Below are 20,167 nucleotides of genomic sequence, written 5' to 3'. Positions count from 1 at the left end.
GTGTATTCTGATGGTATTCTGTAGCCCTGGGGAATGTTCTCTCCCACTGTTGGCTCTGGATGGTTTGCATGGCCGGCCAGACCATCACAAGGATGTTGACAATGCATTTCTGATTTTCACCTTGTATTTTTGGCACCGTTTGTATTCTGAACGTTCTAATTTTGGCAGCAGCCTTTGCTAATAGCAGGTGCTTCGCAATCATAGAAGGTGGTCCGGTTTATCTCTCCCTCCCTGCCCACTCCAGAAAGCTTTGATGTTAAAACAAAGTTCCTGATTGTTGCAAACCCCCCCCCCCCGCCGCCGCCCAAATAGGTTGAGCGTTTGCCTTTTTATTAGCGGGTCTTGGAACCTCTTGTGCTTAGTAAAAAGAGATGTATTGGGGCTCAAGAGCCATGCTACATCAGAGCCCACGCAAGGGCTTGGCTTGGTAGCCAGGCAAAATTTGTGCTCACCACTGATCCTTGTTTTCAGGGCAGGGGTAGAATCCTGCCTCTACTGTCATGCTGAGTTTTGGAGATAACAGGGTGAGTATCCCTTATCTGGAGATCCGATATCCGGACTGATTCAAAAACCAGACTTTTTGTGCCAGCATTGCAGGCATTACTCACAGACCCTCAGCAGCACACCAGTTTGTTTTCTAATGGTTCAATGTACACAAAATTATTTTAAAATACTGTTTAAAATTACATTCAGGCTTTGTCCATAAAGTGTACATAAAACACAAATAAGTTTTGTGTTTAGACATGGGTCCCATACCCAAGATATCTCATGATGTATATGCAAATATTCCAAAATATGGAAAGATACGAAATACAGATCACTTCTGGTCCCAAGCAGTCCGGATAAGTGCAACTGCAGGGACAGATCTCCTGCCTTCTTCCCTAAGTCAGGGCAGAGTCATGTCCCTTTCATACTTTGGGAGGATGCTCATTTTGGTTATTACTGTGACTAAATTTGCGGGTCTCCTCCCTCCTTAATCCAATTCTAGATGGCTGGGAAGTTAGCTGTAGTGATTTTGCCTTTGTAGAAGGAAACCGTGTGCATTTTTAGATGTATTTTCCTCTTCAGATGCAAAGATACCCCCCCACACCCCCCCCCAATACAATAGAGACGTTCCACAGCTGGGGAGAGTGTCCACCTTTTCCTATGCCAGTATGTATCAGGGGAAATCTTAATTCACTGTTTGAAAGATGGATGATTTGGAAGAAACAGTGGAGGCAACTGTCTCCACTATGAGCAGATTTGTGTAATACTCTGTAAAAAATAAAATCAGGATTCCTTTCGAGGAAAGCTGAATTGTGTGATTTATATAAATCCAGATTAAGCAAAAATATGAAAGTTTGCTCTTGTGATTTAGAAGCTTGCTTTAAACACAGATTTGTAGGAAGCTGAACTCTACCCAGTGCTGAATGGTGCCTTTCTGATGTGGAAGAAAAGCGTAGAGACATACCTGACAACGGAAACTTCTCTGATGTTTCTTTTGAGTGTGTTGGATAGTAGTGAAATCCCTTTGATGGTAGATTGTTTCCTAAGAACTGTTCTAATATACTCTTCAAATCTGTCCCCTTCTCTCTCTCTCCCACGTGCAGCAGTTATCTTTGCTCGGATTTCTTTCCGTGCATGTGATTGATAAGGATGGGTTATGCTAGTTCAAATGCTTTTACAAGGCAGAGCCCCTGTTTTGTCAATTTAAACAAAAACTTTGCTAGACCCAATAACAGCAGTTTACTGAAGCCCTGTTCACATATTACAGCGAGCGTCCATACATTCTGCATGTATGTGCATATACCTCTTTGCAAGAAAGAGCCAATGTGCATTCACTTTACAAATGAAACCTGGGATGAGTACCTGGGTTTCAAATGTGTGGTTTTAATTGCACGTGCAGCTGTAAATGAGTTGAAAATAACATGAGAATTATTCAGTGCACGTATAAAGGAAAATCAAGTGTATGCTATACGAGGATTGTATGTGGCTGCACTGCAATTTGTAAACGGCTTCAGTCTGATCACAATGAAACAACTATTATTGCACCCTTTGGCAGCTGTAAACAACCCCTCCACATGCACTAAATGGGCACGTGCATGATTTACAGGACTCTGCTGTGTGACAGATTTGATGCTCCTTACCTTTTAAAACGGGGCCTGTGCTTCAAAGGTCTGGTGTGGAGGAGAGCCAGCCTTCCTAAACTCATCATAAGAGGAGGGTGCCAAGTGATTTGGCACGTGCTGTCTTGGTGGAACTTTCGCTGACTCTTGCTATGCTCTCCTGGGGCGGGCTGTTAAATAACAATGACTTGCTCAAAAGCCTGATGTAAAAATATATATTCTCTGACTAGCTCAAATCAATACATGAAATTCAGCCATGGCTTCAGCCCACTGCTTCTTGGCCCTTGGGAAAGCAGCAACTGTGATGGGCAGAATTTCTTTTCAGAACAGTACTTGGTTCAGCAGCCTGGAGTTTAGCTTCCAAACCAGCCCCCACTGTCTGCCCCCTTGGTTTCTTAACCCACAGTCCTCATATGTCCAAGTGTCCCTTGCACATTCACTTCTGTGGTGCTGATTGTGTGCCCCTCTTTCTGTTGCTAAGCATTATAGAATACTTTATTCCAGCATGGTGTAGTGGTTAAGAGCGGTGGTTTGGAGTGGAGGACTCTAATCTGGAGAACTGGGTTTGATTCCCCACTCCTCCGCATGAATGACGGATGCTAATCTGGTGAATTGGATTGGTTTTCCCACTCCTCCACATGAAGCCAGCTGGGTGACCTTGGGCTAGTCACAGCTCTCTTAGAGCTCTCTCAGCCCCACCTACCTCACAGGGTGTCTGTTGTGGGGAGGGGAAGGGAAGGCGATTGTAAGCTGGTTTGATTCTTCCTTAAGTGGTAGAGAAAGTTGGCATATAAAAACCAACTCTTCTTTTTAATTATCTCTGTCCTGCATTCTTTCCTCAGGTCCCTACCTCTGAGCATACTTTCTACTTTGCCCCCCTGCCTTCAACCATGTTTGTTTCTTGACTAACTTCTCAAGCAGTTCAACCTCTTTACCTGCCCCATAGCATAGAGGCCCCCCCCAATTTCGATACTGAGTGGTTTTTCAGAGTGCCTTCTTATCTATCCCAGCCCTTTCCCTAAAGCTGTTGCCTTCTGCACCATATTGAAGTTTTTGTTCCTCAGCCCATTTCATACTCTGCACCCCGTTTTTGGCCAACTTAGCTTTCCAACCTCCTGGGATCTCTTCCCAGTCTTCTTCCTGTCCCATTAGTCTGCTCTTGTCCCAAAATCTGTGTAAGGTTTCAATCCATCTTTGAGTGAAGTTGGGAAAGTTGACTGCAGATACCCTGTCATCTTTGTTGCCTGTGTAGGCAGAATGTTTGTGAGTGTTCCATGCCATCACTTTGTACCACCAGTCAGTGTCGGAGGCTCGGCTGCCAGAAAGCACAACACACTCATTTCTGAAGTGCCATCAGTATAAATGCCATTTTGTAGTGTAACCCAGAACAAAAAGTCAGGCACCTGTCCCAAGGACCTTACAATCTAAATTTTGCCAGAGGAGTGGGATGGCAATTTGGAAAGGCAAGTATTACTGGCAAAGAATATGTGCAAATGCAGTTACGTGCCCTTGAGCTCCATGTCAGTAGGAGATGCTGATTAAAGGATTGAGCTAAAATCTTCATGGAGGAAATGGGCCTTGAGGAGGGGTTTGAGGTGCCAGCCTTTGCGGGCCTGAAAAGGTCCCTGGCGTGATTCTGCCGCATTGCTCCACACTCAGCCCACCAGGTAGCTTGGGGCTGAAAGAAGGGGGCTTGGGCAGCGATAGATATGAATTGCGGTGGACAAAGTCTGAATTTTGGAGGTGTTTGGCCTTGACTTGTAATGAGCTGTTTGTGTAGGGTTCTTTTCTGAACTGAGAGTTTTTCTTTAACCCCCCCCCCCAATTTGTGAATTTTAGGGATATCACTGTGTGAAATTGAGCTGGACCTTAGGGGAAAAGGGACAGGTGTACTGTCATTATTTTCTATGGTTGAGTTGGTGTGAGATTCCCCATTAGGACTGTCCTACGCTGTGCTGGGATGAGAACCAGTGTAGTGGTTAGGTTGGTGGACTAGAATGTGGGAGACTCAAGTTCAGAGCCCCATGTTTTGTGCCGTAAAGCTAACTGGGGTGACCTTGGACCGGCCGCACACTCACTCAGCCTAGTCTTCGTCACAGGTCGTGAGGTAAAATGGGAGAGGAAAACCCTGTACGCTGCTCTGAGCTCCTTGGAAGAAGGATGGGATAAAATGCACTAGAAATAACAGTACCAGTAACCTACCAAAAGACTATCAGTATCTCCTCTGTGTGCCCTTCCTGGGCTCCTTGGGAACATGTGGGTACTTCAGTTGCTACTTCAATTTCATTAATGTTTTAATTTCCATGTGGCTTCCATCAAGCTGTCAGATGTCACACACACACACACACACACACACACACACACACACACACACACAGCTGCTTCTGTGTCAACATGCCCACTGGTGAGAGTGGCACGCATTTCAAACTAGGACACAGAAAAACACCTTGGACCAGCTCCTTCCTCATTCTGGGAATCTCCTGATCCGAGGGAGTCTTTCACAGGCCGTTGTTCATATAAACCCACAAGGCTTGCTGCTTTCCCTCAGTTTGGGCAACTTGTGGCTGTAGGGAACCTTCAGATTGCCCCTTCGCCTGCCTGTTATCCCCTCTGCTCCAGGTGTGTGTCACTTCTCCAGCTGTTGAGCTCCGAATCTTGCTTGCCATTGGGATCTAGAAGCCTGGGATCACTTCACTTGGCCTCTGCTGCCTGAGCCCTTTGCCTGTTCCTCTTTACAGGTTGGCCATGCCTATCATTGGACCCTGCTGGTCTGAAATGTTGATAAGAAACTGTATCTCTGTCTTTGGTTCAAAAACCCACTGAACTCTCCTGATTCTCTTGTGATCCTTGAATGCTATAGGATGATGGCAACTCAGCGTTGGCTGCTTGGGGGCGTAGGCTGGATTTGGAGCGGCTCTTCTTACTCGACCTTCTTTTGCAGGACACGTTGAAGCCTGCATTCACGGTCACCAACCTGCCAGGGACGACGTCAACCATCCAGACGGCACCCACCACCTCCACTTCCATGCAGGTTAGCAGCGGCCCCTCGTTCCCCATCACCAACTACCTAGCACCAGTGTCTGCCAGCGTCAGCCCCAACGCGGTCACCAGTGCCAACGGGACAGTGCTGAAAACCACTGGAACCAGCGCAGTCACTTCTGGAGGGCTAATGCAGATACCCACCGGCTTTACGCTCATGTCAGGTCAGTACTCTCTTGCCAGCCAAGGCATTTCCAGATTCTCTCTGCGGATTCCTCCAATACCACGGGCATGCCTCGATCCTCTCATCGCTTGGGATGGGCCAGAATTGGAATGCTTGAAGCTACATTCTCTTGAATGTGATTAGTTCAGAGCTGAGCAGGGCTGAGGGTAGGATTGGCTGTAAGGATCAGTGAGTGGTAAATCCCTGGAGTGCATGAAGTTCCCTGGAAGCTTGCATGTTGCTGGCCCTTCTGCCAGCCCTGTGGCTTCGGTTGGAGAGAGGAAAGAGGGGTCTTGATGTGTCCCCAAACCTCTGTTTGTGAGAATTGTAGGGCTCAGAGTTGGGACATGGAGCTACATCCCCTTCTTCCCGATAAGGGCCTGTGGGAGGAAACTTGGCATGAGCTAGGGGCTTGAAGGAGGGTTTTTTTTGTTAAAAAAAGAACTGGCTCCTCTAAAGCCTTTTTTTCTCCCTCCTTACCGGCAGGTGCTCCACTCCCTTCTGGGACCCCTACCTTTCCTCTCACTCAGTTACAGCCACACTCACTGGCTCTCTCCAGCCAGCAGGGCCAGGTGGCGGTGGCAGGCACACCTGGACAGCTGCAGCAGGCACAGCAGACAGTCTTCCGATTTCCAGCCACAGCCGGAGGGCAGTTTGTGTCTCTGACAGGTCAGCCAGCACTCTCTTCTCCGCTTGCTCACAGGAGGTTGGTGGGGGATGCTTGTTTTGGCTGAAGCCTCTTACCCTGTGCAGGGACGAGCCTCCTGAGGCTCTTCCCCTGGGTGGGGGGGAGAATAGCCAGTGGGGCAAAGTTTGCAGGTGGAGGTGGGAATGTGTATTCTGTTAGGTGTTTGAACTCACGGAGGAAGGAAAGGAGGACGTTGACTTTTGGAGTCGGCTTGCTGTTATAATAGACAGGGATCTATTTTAAGAAGCCCTCCGTGTGGTTATTTTCCATAGTTTTTAAATGATTTAGTGATAACAGCAAAAGTATTCAGAATGGGATTAGCCGAGCACCTGAAGCCACAGCGTCCTTGGTGTCCGAGCCATTTGTCAAAGCAATTTCAGCCTGCGTGCTTTCTTGCTGGTGCAGGGTAACAGTTGAGAGACTGAGGTACAAATTGAGAAGTCCCCAGCTTGAATTTCTAGGTGGCTTTTAGGGCTCATATATACAGCATGTCCCCCCAGTACAATAGGGGAATAATATTAACTCGTTTTACAAAGTTGTATGGATTACAACAAAATAACACATGCGAAGTGCTTTGAACACTTGAATGGCACTATCTAGATGCTGAGTGTCGTTACTGAATGTGAATGGTCTGTTTCTGCTTGTGTTATCAGGATAACGTGGATTGTGTCATATTGTTTGGCTTGTATTGTGTAGGAGTTTTTATTGTGGCTGTGGATTTTCTCCTGTTAGTGCAGCTTTTCGGGCTTACTGGCAGGGGAAATGTCTCCTTCTGAAGCCGTGCCACAATGTTCCTTGGCTGCAGGAGTAGACAACCACGTTTGGTTTGAGTGAGGTATGAAATGCAGCCTCTGCCTATGATGATGCTGATGTGCCTGGGTGGGGGAGTGAGGGTTTTGCTACCCCCAGAGGCAGCTCCACTTGAAGGGACGGGTCTAGTGGTAGCGATGGCATCTGCTCTTCAGAAAGGTGGTGGGTACAATATGTGTGGCTGGAAGCCTCCTGCATCTGCCTCACAGGCTGAACACACTGAGCAGCAGTGTTTATTTACACCTGTGCAGCACATCACCAACCACTTACTGGGATTGAGACCTTAAGAAGAGCCCCAGTTGACGACATCACTGCTTCAGCCTCCCTGCCCCTGCCCCCCCCCCCCACTGCAAGAAGTATACTGTGACCTGGCTCATCTAGAGCTTCTTTTGGGGAGAGTAAGGAGGCTACTGTGCTGAGAAAAATGGTCTGGCATGCCATGTTTGCGCATGTGTCAGGGTTGCTGACTCCTGCTTGAGCACATGGCTCATTTGTCACCATCATCATGTTTAAAGGCATATCTGCTTTTAAGCCAAAAATTAAGCTGCTGCTGCTACAGTAATGCGTAGACTCCACAGTTCATTGGAGGGGGTGCATGGGGAGGGAGAGCTGGGTGATAGCATAGGGAGGAGGAGAGGCTTGTGGTTTCACTGACCTTAGCTGGATTGCCAATATTCAGCAGTTCTAAACGAATGCACACACGAAGCTGCCTTACACTGAATCAGGCCCTTGGTCCACCAAAGTCAGTATTGTCTACTCAGACCGGCAGCAGTTCTCCAAGGTATCAGGGGTCTTTCACATCACCTACTTGCCTAGTCCCTTTAACTGGAGATGCCGGGGATTGAACCTGGGACCTTCTGCATGCCAAGCAGATGCCCTACCACTGAGCCACAGTCCCTCCTCAGTTCATTCCAAGCAAGCAGGAGGAGGAGGTGTGGCAGAGAACTGGGAGAAGAGGCCATTGTGAAGAAGGCTGGCTCTGGTTGCCTGTAACTTGGAAGTGGGGTAGATCTTCTTAAGGGCTGTGCAGCTGTCTGCACAGTGAACAATTCTTTATTCTTGATGGAAAAAGCCTTAGTGGCAAAACTTTTAATGTTATCAAGCTGATTGGCTTTTGGCTTGTCATTAAGAAGGGTTTATGGGTTGGGGTTGGGTTTTTTTTTTTTAGCCTAGAATTATGTGCTGAACCTCTGCTGTCTTTCAGAAGCAGGAGAGGAAAGCCACAAGATATAATTAAGGGTCTTCTAGCCAGCAAACAATGGCCACAGATTTTTTTTAATGTGATAATCAGGTGGTTATAGGAGGGGTGTCTTACATTTCTCTGAGTGTCAATAACTGACTGAAGCCATTGCAACTCTCAGAAAATGTTCATGGCCTCTGGTGGTGTCTTGGGGGGGGCTGTCTTATTTTTCCACAGCATCCCAAGAACTTATGACAGCCCTGATTGCAACATCAGACCTGGGGTTGGGTGGGGGACTGAGGGCTAGTTCTTACCTGAGTAGCTGTACTTTGGTACACACGTGTGCTGGTGTGAGTATAGAACCCATTCACCAGCTGTCAGTTACGAAACTAGCCTGCTTGTACTTTCAGTAATAGCTTTGTTATTCAGCACAAAAGTTGCCAGTTAATCAAATGGGCCAGATGCTCAGACTTATTGCCCTGCCCCTTCTCCCTATAGGTATCCACAGCAACCAAACGCCACCCTACTGGAAACGCCATGACAAAAGCCCACACACCTGGCAGGACCTTTCTCCTTCCACCCAAGCCATGGAGCTGTCCTATGCAGCAGGCAGACAAGTGGGCCAGATGCCCAGGAGCCCTCTGGCAGAGCTGGCACCTGACAGCTAGAGGCAGGGTGAGGTGGAAGAAGGCACCCAGGACGACATCTGCTGGCAGCACCAGCTGTCAAAAACCCTGCGAACATCCAGAGGCATAAAGCTGGCTGGCTGGAGAGGCGGTAGCGGGGCACACACATGCTTGAAGGCACTGGGATATGGTGGCTGAGAGGAAGGAGCTTGCCTTCTGGCCAATGCTGGCTGTTCGCATTCTGGTTAACTGAGTGCCGGATAACAAAGCTTTCACTGTTCATGGGAGCGATGATCAGATTGATTGCCCTGCTTGGTGCATATGAGCATGTGCTGCTTTCTGTGAGTGATGTGTAGGAGGGTGCACCTTTTCTTCCTGGGTATGCCTACTCAAGTGTGAAAAGCTTAGCTTAGTAAGAATTGGTTTTAAGATTAGCAAGCTGAGAGGATGTCTCTTTTGGATCACCTTGGAAAAATATGTTGCCTTGGTTAATCTCTGATTTCCTTTGCCTTTAGATTGTCTGGTGACCTTAATGAGTTCAGCTCCCCTGTAACGGGTGGCACTGCACAGCTTCTCTCTGCAAAGTAGTCCTTGAGGGCTTTATTGGGATATCCCTTAACGTGGGACTCTTCCTTTGTTGAGTGGTTTGAGCTAGATAACCCAATTTGTCGTCCTCGAGGCGCTATTAAGGATTGAAAAAAAAGGGTGGCCGCTTGCAGCGTGGTGGCCTTTATAAAAATGTCACTTGCGGTGGCTTTAACCACATGGAGAACTGTTCGTTTACATCTTGTATTCATGTGCTGAGCCATGTCTTGCTATGCCTCTTACTTATTGGATTTGGGGGCTACAGCGGAAGAGTGATGAAGCTTGGCTTACGATGTGACTAGATGATACTGTCAACCTGCATTTGAGTGGTTCATGTGGTAAGCAATTGACTTAATGGTAGAAATAAGTGCAGCTGAAGTCGTGGTAGGAGAGGTAGGAGTCGCTCCAGTTCCAAAGGCTTGTGAAAGAGAGGAAGGAGTTTTCTGAGTTGCAGGAAGGCACCCCGGAGACTTGTAATGGAGCTGCTTTAATAGATTGAATTTGAGGGGAAAGTACACCACTGAGCTGGTAATGTCTTCAGAGTAGCATAATGAATTGGATTAGGCAAAACTGAGAAAGACCACAAGGGAGGAACTTGGTGACTGGGCAGAATAATGGTGCTGGAAATTCTGGGGTTTCTGACACATTTTTACATACTGCGGTGCTTCGTTTTCTCTTTGATGGCGCGAACTATGTATAGTGATAGCTTAAAATCAGTGTGCTGCCAGGTTGACTTCTGATTCTGTTCACATAATTGTTTTATGTAAATTAAAACAGCTGCCTCATAGTTTCGAGATCATTAGATTTAACCCTTCACTTGGTTTTTAATCGTCCTCTTATTCCACACAGTTTAAGAACATAAGAAGAACCTACTGGATCCGTCGCTCATCTAGACCAGCGTCTTGTTTCCTACAGTGGCCAACCAGATGGCCTTCATGCCTAGCACAGAGACCAAACTTTCCCTTGTTCTCCTGCAGTAACTGCTATTCAGAGGTACACTGCCTCTAAACATGGAAGTTCCATTTAGCCATCATGGCTATTAGCTGTTGGTGGATACGGCTTTCATGTATTTGTCTAATGCCCTTTCAAAGCCAAACTAGTGACCATTACTACATCTAGGGTACTGCATTCCATAAGTTAATTATGCACTGCGCGAAGAAGTGCATTGTCTTTTCTCTCCTGAACCTACTGCCCATAAATTTCACTGGGTGCCCACACCTCTTTCATTATCTACGAGTGGGAGAAAAGTTCTCTCTATCCGCTTCCTTCTCCCCATGTAATTTTATGAACCTTTTTTTCAGGTCCTCTCATTAGTCGTTTGTTTTTGAAATTGAAAAGTCCCAAAACATTTTAGCTTTTTTCCCATAGAGAAGGTACTCCAGACACTTGGTTAGAGAGAGTATGGGTGTGTGGTAAGCTTTCTGTGGCTTTGGTTTCAGGTGGTGCTGGTACAAACATCAATAACTATTTGGACAAAGTTGTCCCAGTTAAAATGGTAAAGTGAAAATCATCCTTCTACTCATCCTTTATTTTCTGAATAGTTCACAATGGGTATCTGTGTTAGTCTGTCTGTATCAGTAGAAAAGAGCAACCGTCCAGTAGCACCTTGAAGACTAAATTTGTTTTAGCAGGGTATGAGCTTTCGTGAGTCACAGCTCACTTCTTCAGGGACCTTTCTTTTCTACTGCTTCCTGGATAGTGTGAGTGCAAGCATGATTTGTCTGGCTGTGCAGAAATGTAGCCAGCAATTCAGCTTGGTAGAACAGCCATCATGTATTTTTCCAACTTCCCCCCCCCCCAACCTGATTACGTTTTAAAAGGTGGACTGACTGCATCCTCACTGCTGCCTCACTGAATTAAATAATTTATTCCTTAACTTTACCAAGGAGTAAATGGAGTGGCCTGTGAGCTGTAGAAGGAAAGTTAGGTATTTGTAATGAAAAGAAGCTACTTGAACTTTTTTTTTTTAAACATCTCTGTGTAGTTCATGCATTTCAGTAGCCATTGTGCCACTACCATAAAATGCTTCCTGCTGTCAGGTGTTCTGTGTGGCTCCTGCAGTGTATATAGAGGTTTGGTGCGTTGATCACCGGTATTATGTGGAAAGTCTCCATGCTAGTGCTTTGTGTGTGTTAAGTGCCGTCAAGTCGCTTCTGACTCATGGGACCCTATGAATCAAAGTCCTCCAAAATGTCCTAGTCCTTTACCTTCCTGAAAATTCCCAGTAAGTTAAAATGCGGACATGGCAATCCACATAGTGGGTTAGATCATGCCTAATATTTCTTTTTTTTTGTTGAAAATTTTATTGGTTTTTATAATATAAATTTTTCATGTTAACAAACAACAATATACGTAGTATTAAAAACTAAATCATAGGTAATGTTGTTATAATTGTTTAAGTGCTAAATAAAAATAAAAAATAAAGGAAAATTTATTGACTTCCCCATCACCTCCGTCCGCCTCTTAATAAAGTATTCTATCCCATAGTGATATAGTCTGATCTTAATTATTCTTATATCTCAATTAGGTTTCAATCACATTATACTATCAATATAATTGATTACGTTTCTTTATGTTAACAATGTCATCTAGATCAGATTAAAAGGTACTCTTCCATTTTCCCCAGTCCTAGTTCATATTCACAATATTTCATCCAAGCCTCCCATTCCCCCATAAATTGAACATTGTCCTTTTGATTTAAAATAGCTGTAAGTTTTGCCATTTCCACCAGTTCAAACATTTTCATAGTCCAGTCTTTTTTCCCAGGAGTGTCTGCCCCTTTCCATTTTGCTGCATAAAGCAGTCTTGCAGCTGTAGTCGCTTAAATCAAAAAAGTCCTTTGTTTTAACAAATCATCAGGTATCATACTTAATAGCATCATTTCTGGTGTTTTGGGTATATTTTTTGGTACTATTAGTCTTAATTCGTTATAAATCATATCCCAAAAATCCTTAGCTTTGTCACAAGTCCACCACATATGATAAAAAGAACCAACTTCTTTATTACATTTCCAACATTTAGGGGATGTCACTTTGTAGATTTTTGCAATCTTCTTGGGCGTTAAATGCCATCTATACATCATTTTATAGATATTTTCTCGAATTGACTGCGCATTTATTCCTTTCAGGTCTTTCGCCCATAGTCTTTCCCATTTGTTTAGGGCAATATCATGTCCCACAGTTTGAGCCCAATTAATCATTGTTGGTTTGATTATTTCCTGCTCACAATAAATTGTTAAAAGAAGATTATACATTTTAGAAATCAGTTGAGTGTTATTATCTAATAGCATCCTGTGAAAAGGCGATTTTTCTTTAGAGAATCCATTCTTCATATCTTGTGTAAATACTGATTTAATTTGATGATATTGAAGCCATTGTAAATCGTCTTTAAGTGACTGAAAGTCTTTTAGTGAGCTTTTCTTTCCTTCCCAGTTAATTAACTCTTGGTAGGTGATAAATTTGTCCAATCTAAGTGGGCATAATGTCAACATTTCTTGAGGTGATATCCACATCGGTGTTACTGGTTCAGGAATATGTTTATATCTCATCCATATATGAAATAAGGAGGACCTGATTATATGATTACGAAATGATGCTTGTATCTTGATTTTACCATACCATAAATAGTCATGCCATCCACTTATATTATTGAAACCTTCAAGATCTAACAAATGCGAATTGGATAAGTTCATCCAGTCCTTTAGCCATACTAAAGCGGCCGCTTCAGCATAAAGTTGAAAGTTAGGTAGTGCTAAACCTCCTCTAACTTTAGAGTTCACCAGATGTTTATAAGCAATCCTCGGTTTTTTCCCCTTGCCAGATGAAATTTAATACGTCTTTCCTCCAGGTATCAAAGTATTTAACATGTGATATTATAGGCAAATTTTGGAATAAGAAAAGCATCCTTGGTAAAATGTTCATTTGGACTGTTGATATACATCCCAAAAGTGACAATTTTTTATTTGACCAAATGATCATATCAGTTTTTTATTTTGTCCCATAGTTTAAGATAGTTATTGGTTATCAAGTCTTTATTCTTTGCAGAGATCCAGATTCCCAAATATTTGATCTTATTAGCCTTCTCCCAACCTGTGTATGATATAAATTCCTGTTGTTCTGTTTCTGATAAATTCTTAAATATTGTCTTTGTTTTTTCTTGGTTAACTTTAAATCCCGATACATTTCCAAAATCGTCCAAAGTTTCCAACAATATCTTCATTGATTGTGTTGGGTTCTCCAAGATTAACAGAAGATCATCCGCGAATGCTCTCAATTTGAATTCATGTTTTTTAATTTTTAATCCGCGAATGTCCTCCATACTCCTTAGCTTACAGCATAGTGATTCCAACACCAACAAAAATAATAATGGAGACAGAGGACATCCTTGTCTGGTTCCTTTCTTGATTGCGCAGTTGTCAGACATCGATTCATTCACCAGAATTTTTGCCTGTTGGGATGTATATATGGCCGATATACCTCTCAAGAAACGGTCTCCAAAATTTAATTTTTCCAATATCTTTTTCATAAAGTCCCAGGAGACCATATCAAAGGCTTTCTCTGCATCCAAAAATACAAAGGCCGCCGTTTGTTGAATATTCTGGTCATAATATTCCAATGAATCTAATAAAACTCTTATATTATCTTTAATTTGCCTTCCTGGAACAAAACCTGCTTGGTCTTCATGTATAAGGTCCTTAATAAAATGCTTTATCCTATTCGATAAGACCGAAGCATAAATCTTATAATCCACATTTAACAGCGAGATAGGTCTATAATTTGAAGTTTTTTCTGGATCTCTTCCTTCCTTAGGTATCAACGATATAAATGCATGTGACCAAGTCTCTGGGGATGCTCCCTTGTCCAAAATTGTATTACAAAGTAATACAAAAAAGTTCACTAAATTGTCACTAAATGTTTTATAAAATAGTGCAGTAATTCCATCTGGTCCTGGTGTCTTATCCGTTTTTTGTTTCATTATTGCTTCTTGTATTTCCTCCTTTGTAATTGGTGCATCTATTCATTCTTGTTGGGGCTTTGAAAGGACATTCATCTGTATTGAGTTTAAAAACTTGTCTATTTTCTTTTTTGAGATATTTTCTTTCTGATATAACTTAGTATAGAATGAAACAAATTCTTTTTGTATATCCATAGTTGTATAAACTGGTCCTTTAGCGGATTGAATTTTTGTTATAATCTTCTTTTGAAATGGATCTTTCAGTTGGGTCGCCAAAAATTTTCCAGGTTTATTAGCATGTTCAAAGTATTTTTGTTTAGCAGATTTTAAATTTTTGTTCATTTCCTCCATTATTATCAAATTTAGTTGGTGTTTAGATACAGAAATCTTCATTTGTATGTCATTTTTCTCTTCTTCATGTAAAGCCATAACCAGTTTTTGCTCCAAATTTTGTAGATCCCAAAGTATATTATTGGTAAATTGTAGTTGAGTTTTCTTCCAGGCCGTATGTTTCTGTATCATAAATCCTCTTAGAACAGCTTTAAATGCATCCCAAACTGTATTCAGCGAAGTTTCCCCATTAAGGTTAATTTCAAAGAAATCTTTAATTAAGTCCTGTAGTTCTTTTTGAATCTTGTTATCCTTTAAAAGTTTATCATTTAATCGCCATCTAAATGCTTGTTTATTGTTCCATTCAAATGTAACTGGATTATGATCAGAAAAAGTTCTTGGTACAGTTTGGATTTTACGTAGTTGCGTGAAAATAGATTTACTAGCCCATATCATGTCTATTCTGGAGTGTGAGTCGTGTCTCGCTGAATAAAAAGTATATTCTTTAGCCGTTGTATTCATTGTTCTCCAGATGTCTTGTATTTACAATTCTGAAGCCATGGTGAAGAAGGTTTTAGGTAAGCATCCTTCGTTTTTGTCTTTTGCTTTTGATTTTTTATCCAAGATTGGGAGAGTAACACCATTGAAATCGCCCATCAAAAGAATCTGATCATTTGCATACTGAGAAATCAGTTCATGTAGTTGTCCATAAAATTTAGCTTTTCCTTCGTTAGGTGCATATATTCCTACTACAATCGTCTTTTGCCCCAGTATTTTGGTCTTGATAATTACAATTCTCCCTTCATTGTCTTTGTACAGTAGTTCAGGACTAAGGCTAGAATGAGCATATATCACAACTCCCTTTGTTTTTGTTTTAGCCGATGCAACAAATGCTTGTCCAAGCATTTGCCTATCCAGGTATTTTTTGTGTTTTGTTGCTATATGAGTCTCTTGCAGACAAATTAGGGAGTATTTGTATTTCTGTAAATATTTAAAAATTCTAGCCCGTTTGGTTTTTTCATTCAAACCATTCACATTCCAAGAAATTACTTTTGCCATGATGTAGTATTTATTGAAGCAAAATATTCAGTCTATAACACAGTGCCTCCTTCTGCTCCCTGTGGTTCTTCTTCTTCCTCTTCCTTTTGTTCCAGGGTTAGTCCTTTAAGCTCTGTCTTGTATTTCCTCAGAAATTTTCCCACATCCGATGGAGATAAGATTGTCATTTTCATTTCTTTGTAGGTGAAAGCCAAGCCTTGTGGCATAATCCAACGATATTTGATACCATTAGCTTTCAAAACAGACACAAATTCTTTGTAATTATTCCTCTGTGAGAGTAAATGTCTTGGTATGTCCTTTAATAATATTAGAGGAATATCTCCTGCTGAAACCGGACTGTCATAGTGGATCTTCATGATCTTATCCTTGATCCTAGTGTCATAAAAAACAATCATGAGATCTCTTGGTTTAGATCTTTTCATTCTAGCAGGTAATGGTATTCTGTAAACTCTGTTGATGGCTTGGTTCAATTCTTGTTCTTCTATTTGAAATAAATAAGCCAGATTTGGGACTACAGTTTCTTTATTGTCTCCCATCATATCTGGAAAATTGCGCAGACGAAGGTTGGTTTCTCTAACTCTCATCTCCATCATTGCTATCTGATCTTTAACAGCTGTCTGATTAGTTTGTATTGTTTCAATCTGCTTCTCTTGGCTTGCTAATTTTTTCTTTGTATCCTTGTGTTCTTCCACTTTCTTAACTGATGAATCCATTGCTTGCATGTCCGTCTTCATAGTATTTATTTGGGTCTTTACAACTTTAAGGTCTTCTGTAACCACATCTAGCTTTTGGTTAATAGCTTGAGATGCTTGGCCAAGATTTGTCATCATAGCAGTCAGCTGTGTCATTTGTGTAGACATCTGTTCAAACTGTTTAGTTGTTGCCTCTGTTTGCTTGGCGCCTCTGTTTGCTTGGCTAACATGTCTTGCAATTTCTTTTCCATGGTTAAGGTTTGTGTCGCTTCTTTCAGTTTTGTATAGGCAGGGCTATGTAATGAGCCAGAATGGGTCGGGATGCAGACATTTACATTGAAGTAAGGCTGGTAAAATACATGTCCTCAATCAGGGCCCTCTGATTAGTTGTTGATAGAAAATGTTTCAATGGTCAGCTTAATAATTTTTTCGCTTTGAAAAGACCCCTATTTCACTTTAAAACAGCTTTTTAAAGTTTTTAAATACCAGCGAGTTTTGCCGGCCGCTCTAGGTCGGATCAATCAGGAAGTATTCCGGAAGTTGATTTCACCGTGGATCTTCTACCGCCTCTTCTCGATGGTTGTTCCCTTCAGGAACTATTTCTATGTTGCTCGAGTGCGACATGTATCCGGTCCTACGAGTTGCTTCCTGTTGTTGTAAGCCAGATGATAGAGAGGGTGGTATAGAGGGTCTTCCAGATTAAGGAGTTCCTTGCTGCAAACGTGGCTGGAGGACCCCTTTTTTCCCCTTTTCTTCTTCCACCGGAAGAAAGAGGTTCACCCTCCCCTTCCCTCAAAAGTACTTCTCATTGGTGGAGATTTTAGTCCATCTTATAGGCGTCTTTCTAGCTCTTTGTTTTAGTTTAAGCTGATCAACTTGATAAGGCTCCTGCCTCTAATCCTGATGGATTTTATAGGTCAAACTTATCCAGTTCGATTAAGGGAGGGACAAGGATGCTGGGAATGTCTTCATCTACCCCCCGGTTATTCAGTAACATCAGTAAAAGACGAAGGGTTCTTGCGTACTCACTTGAGCGTCTAGAGGTGAGGTTCTTATCTTAAAGTAGTCCTTATGGTGGTTATAAGGTGGTGGAGGGTAGAGCCTTATGCCGAAGTTGCGTTTTGGCGATTTCTTCCCTTGGTGCCCTCGCAGGACCGGCGTCCAAAACTCCGAGGGACTTAAAGAAGCTCCCTCAGAGTATTTGGGAGGTCAAACTGCTTTTGCGGGCTGCAGGGAATTCCTGCTATCCGACCCACTTGCAAGGATCAGGTTGGGGGTGCATATAGCATCCCAGGATTAACGCAAACTTGGATTTCCCCCAGGACAGCCTGGGGAAACGTGGCACTCACCCCAGCAGCACCACCGGAAGTCAGATCATGCCTAATATTTCAAAGGATAGAAGAGGAGGTTGAGTTCTGGTGAATCCTCCCTCCTGTGGCAGACTTTGACTCCGCCCCCCAGCTATTCTGTGTGAGGGGTCTCCCAGGAGCTGCATTTGGTGTGGGGCTGCCGAGGGAGGTAGTGAGGAGGTTGAACTCCACAGATGGAAATGCTTCCTTCTGTGAAAACTTTAGGTGTGAGCCAAGCCAATGAGTCCCTGGAAACCATGTGGACTTCTAGAGTTTCTATGTGTATTTTGATGGCATCTGTGCTTCTATCTCAACATGGGAAGTGGCTCATAGAATAGTCCCTGAAAACCAGTTCAGAATTGGGATTAAGTCAAATGTGGAGGGCCTGTTAGTCTTAAATATGGGTATGCAGTTTGGATGGCACCCTAGTGACGACGCAACCTCTTAACAAGCACTGTCTGTGTTAAGTGGTGTGTTGAGTGTGCCTTGCGTGTCCCTTTGACCTCTGCCCCACTGCAGACATCTCATTGGAAGCATCCTTGTGCGTGTTTTTAGAAAGGGGGAGAAAACAAAGAGAGAGAAAAACATCCGAAAAAGACACTTGGATCGAGGGGTTTTTATGCTATACTCTCAACCTTCATTTGCCTTCCGTCTTTCTGTGGAACCGAGTTCTTCTTTCCCTTGTGGCCACTGTCCTGTTGAATAATGCAGCTGTGAGGAGACTGGAAAGAATCTGCTTAAAATAGGTAGAAAATAATTTTAAGTGGGGGCATGTTAAAGTATAGAGGGCGAAATGCAGAAAACTGAGATCTGCGAGTCCTTTTCAATGTGCCTGGTTGAAAAGGGCAAAAGTCTCGTGCCGAAAGACAATAGCAAGCCGAATGCATCAGTGCCAGGGGAGCTGACCGCCTCTCTTTTGACCTCCCACTGTGCAGTTTGTGTGTACAAGGTCTTGGTTGCTGCATGGATGTAGAGAATCTTGGTTAGGGCAGTAAGTATAAATATTTCTTTGGATATAAACATCCTGTGGACCAAATGGGGTGGGAGTTCCGATGGAGGAAATAAAACTAGATTAATGCAGTCCTTTCCCCTCAACCAGCAGCTGAAGTACGGCCTCCAGTTTCCCATTTTCTGCCTCATTCTCCTCCTTCATCCAGGTATATACTCTGTGTTTGCTGGCAGCTTCTCACTAGATGATAAAAGAGCTAGATTCGAGTCCAGTAGCACCTTAGAGACCAACAAGATTTTCGGGGTATACACTTTCGAGAGTCAAAGCTCCTTTTGTCGCTAGATGACAAAACTATCTTCTCAGGCACGATATACTCTGTGGAGAGCTAGTGTGTTTGTAGTAGTTAAGAGTATCAGTCTAGAAGCAGGGAATCCCAGGTTCAAGTCGCCATTCGGCTGTGAGCTTCACGAGGGTGACTGGGGCAGTCACCTCTCTGCCTGGCCTGCCTGACAAGGTTGTTGAGAGAATAAAATGGAGGTGGAAAGAACTTTGCATATCGTCCTGAGCTACTTAAAGGGAGCACAGAAAAAATATGACAAGATAACATTTGACCTGTCTGTCTAATCTAGCTCAGTGTTATGGCCAGATTTCAAAAGAGTAACTTGAGTTTTTGCAGCAGCTGAGGTAATGCTGCTGCCACATGTCAGAAACCCTAATTTACCTCATCCCTCCTACAGCTGTGGTTAGTTTTTAGGCCCAATCTACCCAATCAGTGTGCCTGTATAAGGTCGTAGCACTTCAAACTGCAGGTACGGAATCAAACGTTTGGTTATTTCCCGCACTAAAGAAAATGAACTCCTCCTTGCCCGTAAACATACTAATGCATCAAGGAGAAGTCATGTAGGAAGATGTTAAAAATAAGGGGAAATCTTCAAATGTTTGATCAGACTGCAGATCGAGATGAGTGCTCTAGTCCAATATCAGTTATGTCCTGCTCGGGGAGGCAGGAGCCAAAGGGCACTTCTGGTCACGTCCAGGCTTAAATACCTGCAAGGAGAGGAAGAAACAAAGTCAGCCTCTATGGTACTCGGCTGATGCTGGGGGCTCTTCCCAACTTCTTCCTGTGAAGAGCTCCAAAAGGATCTCTACATACTGGAAGAATGGGCATTAAAATGGCAAATGAAATTCAGTGTGAGTAAGTGTAAAGTGATGCATATTGAGGCAAAAAATCCCAACTTCACATATACACTGATGGGATCTGTGCTGGCAGCGACAGACCAAGAAAGGGATCTTGGGGTGGTAGTGGATCGCTCAATGAAGATGTCAACCCAGCGTGCGGCTGCTGTAAAAAAGGCAAATTCCATGCTGGCCATAATTAGACGAGGAATAGAGAATAAAACTGCTGATATCATACTGCCCGTGTACAAATCTATGGTGAGACCACACTTGGAATATGGTGTACAGTTCTGGTCACCACACCTAAAAAAGGATATTACAGAGCTTGAGAAGGTGCAGAAAAGAGCAACCAAAATGATTAGGGGACTAGAGCAACTGTCCTATGGGGAGCGGTTAAGAAGCTTAGGGCTAGAACGCGGGATCATCTGCTGAAGCTGGAGGGTGAGAGATTCAAAACAGATAA

General features: G+C 43.3%; 1 protein-coding gene across 1 annotated transcript in view; it reads left to right on the top strand.

The window, feature by feature from the left end:
* The window catches only part of SRF (serum response factor), a 77,608-nt gene that overhangs the window by 46,916 nt on the left and 10,525 nt on the right, over positions 1-20,167 (top strand). Inside the window, exon 3 of the mRNA XM_056852910.1 lies at positions 5,047-5,308. Coding sequence (XP_056708888.1) covers positions 5,047-5,308 — 262 coding nt within the window. The remainder of the gene's footprint in view (positions 1-5,046; positions 5,309-20,167) is intronic.

The sequence above is a fragment of the Euleptes europaea genome, chromosome 7 (genome assembly GCF_029931775.1).
Source record: "Euleptes europaea isolate rEulEur1 chromosome 7, rEulEur1.hap1, whole genome shotgun sequence".
Classification (NCBI taxonomy): Eukaryota; Metazoa; Chordata; class Lepidosauria; order Squamata; family Sphaerodactylidae; genus Euleptes; species Euleptes europaea.
This window is presented reverse-complemented; position numbering and strand designations above follow the sequence as displayed.